Below are 5,000 nucleotides of genomic sequence, written 5' to 3'. Positions count from 1 at the left end.
AATTAAGCCAAACGTTTCCCACCATTGCCCTGTTAATATCAAAATGCAAAACAACGCACCAGATCGAGCCTTTCATTGCGAGGAAAAATAACAAACTCCACTTTCATAATAAAAAATGGCATCAATTTTTACCCATAATGGAACATGAGCTATCACCTCCAACTCCCAGCTTAAACTAATACTGTAGTATTGTAATATGTTGAATTGTGTATAGTGCGTATAGCTTAGAGGTGTAGTGTAGTTTTGGATGTTCTGTGTTTATTATAGATAGGTAGCGTAGTTTCGATATAAAGCTCCTATGTATAGTTTAAAATTATCATGTAAACTAATAAATGTGGATATATTAAACAAAAAAAACAAAAAAAAACAAAAAAAAATTTCTAGATCCCGTCAGTATTGTATTTCTGAATGAATTTGTCATCGGTCCTCTAAGAAGCACCAGCAAATGCATGATACACGAGATTGTGTCAATTTTCTTGAATCAACAGGCTACCCTCCAATCGAAAAGTTCTCCAAAGCCTACCTCTACCCTCCACCCCCACCCCAACCCAAACGAGTTTATTTTTGTGGAATAGTGTCGCCCCAGAGATAGCTTACTGATCCCATTTGTACTACTGCAAGGACTGCAAAGTATATTAAAATAAAATGAGACTTTAGGCGAATAACAATTATGGTAGGAAATTCCCACAAAGTCGTTTTACTCTTTACCGATAAGGAGTTTGGTGCATGATTCTGTGACACTGTCATTCTTTGGTGTACGTGTAGTCATTGCCATATTTTATTGCATTGCGCAATTCTTTTCATGGGAAAATGGTCTTTCCAGGAGCCTTGCATGAAGATATGGAATACACTTAATGCTAAAAACTATGCTATATCTCTAATTAATGTAATAGTGTAGAATCTATCCAGACACGTTACAACCGATTGAACGAAGCGCTCGGATTTTTTTCCAAGTATCCTCGAATCATCATTGAAAAAAGATCATCTATTCACTAAATTAAAAGTTGCTTGAGCTCCATTACAGCTGCTATCCCAGACATGTTTTAACGATTCTGTTTTCAGACTATCAAAACGGCGCCTGGGGGACATTTGACAGTACATTATGAAGTCATGACGGGCGAGAACTTTGAACTCGAGGTTCGTGATGGTAACAACGTCAACGCCAGCATTGTCACTGTGGTGAATGCATCTTCATGTGTTAATCAGGCCGTTTTAACCAGCCACTAGCTCTGGCCACGAATTTTACATACGTTTTCGGTACACAGGCCGAATGGGAACATCAGTCAAATTCCTTATAACTGATGACAAAGGTATGAATACAAGGTAGTGATAAAGCTTTTAAAAGTTTTTGTAAAGCCAAGTGGCATCTTTTGAGAGCAACCTGAAGCTCTGAGCTCTGTGAATCTAACTCTTTATTCGTTAGGCTTTTCAATGTTTCTGTGTTAATTACTTTGCTCACGCAGTGGCAACCCAAAGAACTGGAAAAAAAAAGAAAGGCAAAAGAAAACAGTTAACGCTTTTGTTGTTTTTGATCGGGTCAGTTGTTGGAATTAGTGTTCTTGTACCGGAAAAGCTGACTGGGCGAGAAATACTCCAGAGGTAGAGGTTTACATTGCGACGCGCCTTACCGTGGCCACCCAACAAACTTTCAAATTTGACAACTACGTGTAAGTACGTCAACTCAAACAACCCATTCAAAGGTGTTCAACTTACAACCGTGGGAACTTTGCAAGGAGGGGTGACTGTAAATCAAATTCGCACACACCTGATTCGCGTATTTTTCAGGCAAAAATGAAACTCACTCTTCTTTGTGCCTCAAGCTTTTTGGGGGAATCAAAACCATACGTCCACAGGTCTGTCTTCCTTTTTTACTGTAGATACCTATGAAATGATTGACGATCAAATAGATTTTCAAACCAATTTTATTTAACTTGCAGTTTTGTCTTTTCTCATGCTGTCCAACGTCACTTTCACAAATAACTCTGGAAGAGGCGTAACATTAAGCAATATCACAGGGCATATTGCTATTTCAAACGCTCTCGTCTACAAAAATAGGGCTGATGGGGTGTCTGGCATGCGAATCTTTGGAACTGTAACAACTAGCTATTTGCACTTATTTGACAATCGAGGTGAAGGGCTGAGAATCGAGAACAGTAGCTTTTTGACATGTGACTTCCACAACTTGTTCGCCAAAGAAAATTCTCGAAACGGATTTCATCTACGAGATGTTTCTCTGAAATGCAACGTTGAAAATGCAAAGTTTGATTCTAATGGATATAATGGATTGGAAGTGCATCGTGGTGCAGGTAACATTGGCATGCAAAACGCAACAGCAATTCTAAACGGAAAAGGAGGAGTCATTGTTAATGGTAAGCTTCCTCCAGGCTCGTGTCATGTGACTTGTCGCAAAACAAGGAAGTTGGCTGCTACATAGGGAACCAAGGGGGTTCTCATCAACTTTCAAATAGTTCAATAAATTATAATTTACTAAATGGTGTGGTCGTTTTCAGACCGGTCCATATTATTGGGACATGGAGCGTCATTTTCATCTTACCGATGCTTTCAGCATGGTGAATTGCGTTATGAAAAGCAATGGCCAGTATGGGACTACTAATTGACTTAAAATGCAATCGCTTGAGAAGCATTTGTGGACGTTGCAAGGAAAATTGAAATTTCCGACAACCAGATTCAACGCAATGAAGAGGGGGAGTCCGATTATACTTAAGCTTCTGGTGCGAGTGCTACATAGTGTGGGAACACGGATGTGTATTCTCATCAACTTTTCTCAATTTGTTCATAAAAATTATTAATTTACTAAAATTGGTTGGATTCCAATTTTTTAGACGACCATAGGTTCCTATTAACGTTGCGGACAATAGGAGACAGGTCATTTATTATACCTCACATACGACAACAACCGATGACTTATGTTAGCCATGGTGAATTTGGACTGGCAGGATATGAATCAAAAAACATTGTGGCAGTATGGGAGAACTAAATCTGATCTCTCTAACGATCAAAAGACAATCACGCACTTGAGAGAAATCATATTTGATGGAACTGTGTGACATACTTCCATATGAAATATTTTGACAACTTTTTTTCCATTACTTTTTCGTTCGAACTCTTTGTTCTTACAAATTTTATACATTTTTATTTCGACAAAATATTGCATTATTCCGTTCGATGTGATTATTCGACATATTAACTATTGAGACTAGGTTTTATACAAACTACCAAAACTAAATTAAACAACTACTATACAAAATTTATACTAACTGAGAACGTGCAATCCATGATAATGTAGGTTGTGCCCTGGTTTTCCTTATACCAAATGCAACTAACGGGCGGGGTACAGGACTACGGTTTGTTTTTCGCCTGTTCCCCCACCCCCCCCTTGAAAGAACATTTATTATTTCCTTCCACTCACGGAGAGCTAAAAAAAAACTTTTCCTAAAACTTTTGAGCTAAAACCTTTTCCCTTTTCCCTCCCTTTCCCTTGTTTCCTGGGCGTCTTTTTTTTTGCTTTTTTTTTTCCTTTTCTTCAATAACCAGAAAAACCACACCAAAAAACGCAAGCATAATCTGAACTGACCCGGACATCTCTCCCCCCCATTTCATAAATATTTGCATTTTCGCAGTTCACATTTGCGGTTGAATCTGGTTGTCCGAAAATTTTGCCATTTTCAATGACTTCCACCTTGCGAAACGTCCACCAACAAATGAGTCTCCACCTCAACAGGGCGAATTGCATTTTGAGTCAATTTAGACCCATACTGGCTCATTCACATTGGGTTTTTCCATAACGCAAATTCAGTCTCATTCCATCAATTCACCCATGGCTGAAACAGCATCGGTGAAGTAAAAAATGGACGCTGCTCCATTTCCCACATAAATGGGATTGGTCTCTAAAAAGCAAAACGACCACACCAACTCATTTAGTAAAAATTATAATTTATGTGAACCAATTATTGAAAGTTGAGGAGAACCTCCTGTTCCCCACTATTTAGCAGCCAGACTAAACCCACTTCTCTAGCTCAACTAGCAACTAACCTCCAAATTCTTCCTCATAACTCTCGCCAACTCCCTTGTTTCGTTTCGCGACAAAAAGAAGAACAAGGGGTCACAGAACAAAAACGAGACCGCAGAGGACGAGCTTGTAATTAATGAACAATAAATAATAATAAAAAACCCAGTAAACAAATCGACTCCCGGTTTTAATCGGAACGTACTCTGGTTCTGTCCCCCTGGTCCCGATCGGGCGGCCCTTGCTTGCCCGTTTCCTCTCCTTTTTTTCGTTTTTAAGAGGAAATTGCTAGTTGCGTTTTGCATTATGCCCAATGTGGTTCCACAAAACCCCCCCCCAACCCTTCAACACCTGCAACAAAACCGACAAACCCACGGGGTGCACGGGGTTCCACTACTACACTTCCACTCTTCTTTTTCCAAAATCCATTACGATCCATTCCATGAATCATGTTGAAAAATCAATTAAGTTTTGAAAAAAATCAAACTGTTTTTTTTTTATTCCCAAAACTATCAAAACTCAAAACTTTCTACAAACTTTATTCAAACAACAAACAAAACATCAAACTTACTTTTCAATCGCACAAAAAACTTAAATCAAACTTTTCCATTTTCAATGTTGCAATTTCAGAAGAGGAAACGTCTTGTAGATGAAATCCGTTGCGAGAATTTTACTTTAGCGAACAAGTTGTGGAAGTCGCATGTCAAAAAGCTACTGTTCTCGATTCTCAGTCCCCTCCTTCACCGAGGCACGGATATTTCCTTCACCTCGATTGTCAAATAGTGAAAATAGCAAAAAAAAAACACACAGTTGTTACAGTTCACAAAAGATTTCGCGTGCCTGACACCCCATCAGCCCCATTTTGTATGACGAGAGCGTTTGAAATAGCAAGATGCCCTGTGATATTGCTTAATGTTACCACGCCTCTTCCAGAGTTATTTGTGAAAGTGACGTTGGAACAGCATGAGAAAAA

General features: G+C 38.9%; 1 protein-coding gene across 1 annotated transcript in view; it reads left to right on the top strand.

The window, feature by feature from the left end:
- LOC138057971 (protein bark beetle-like) overlaps positions 1-2,184 on the top strand; it is a 17,234-nt gene extending 15,050 nt beyond the window's left edge. The window contains exons 5-6 of the mRNA XM_068903874.1: positions 1,063-1,310; positions 1,938-2,184. Coding sequence (XP_068759975.1) covers positions 1,063-1,227 — 165 coding nt within the window. The 3' untranslated portion in view covers positions 1,228-1,310; positions 1,938-2,184. The remainder of the gene's footprint in view (positions 1-1,062; positions 1,311-1,937) is intronic.
- Positions 2,185-5,000: the final 2,816 nt, after the last annotated feature.

The sequence above is a fragment of the Montipora capricornis genome, chromosome 7, assembly GCF_036669925.1.
Source record: "Montipora capricornis isolate CH-2021 chromosome 7, ASM3666992v2, whole genome shotgun sequence".
In the NCBI taxonomy this organism is placed as follows: domain Eukaryota; kingdom Metazoa; phylum Cnidaria; class Anthozoa; order Scleractinia; family Acroporidae; genus Montipora; species Montipora capricornis.
Note: the sequence above shows the minus strand (reverse complement) of the source record. Positions and strands in the feature narration are given on the sequence as shown.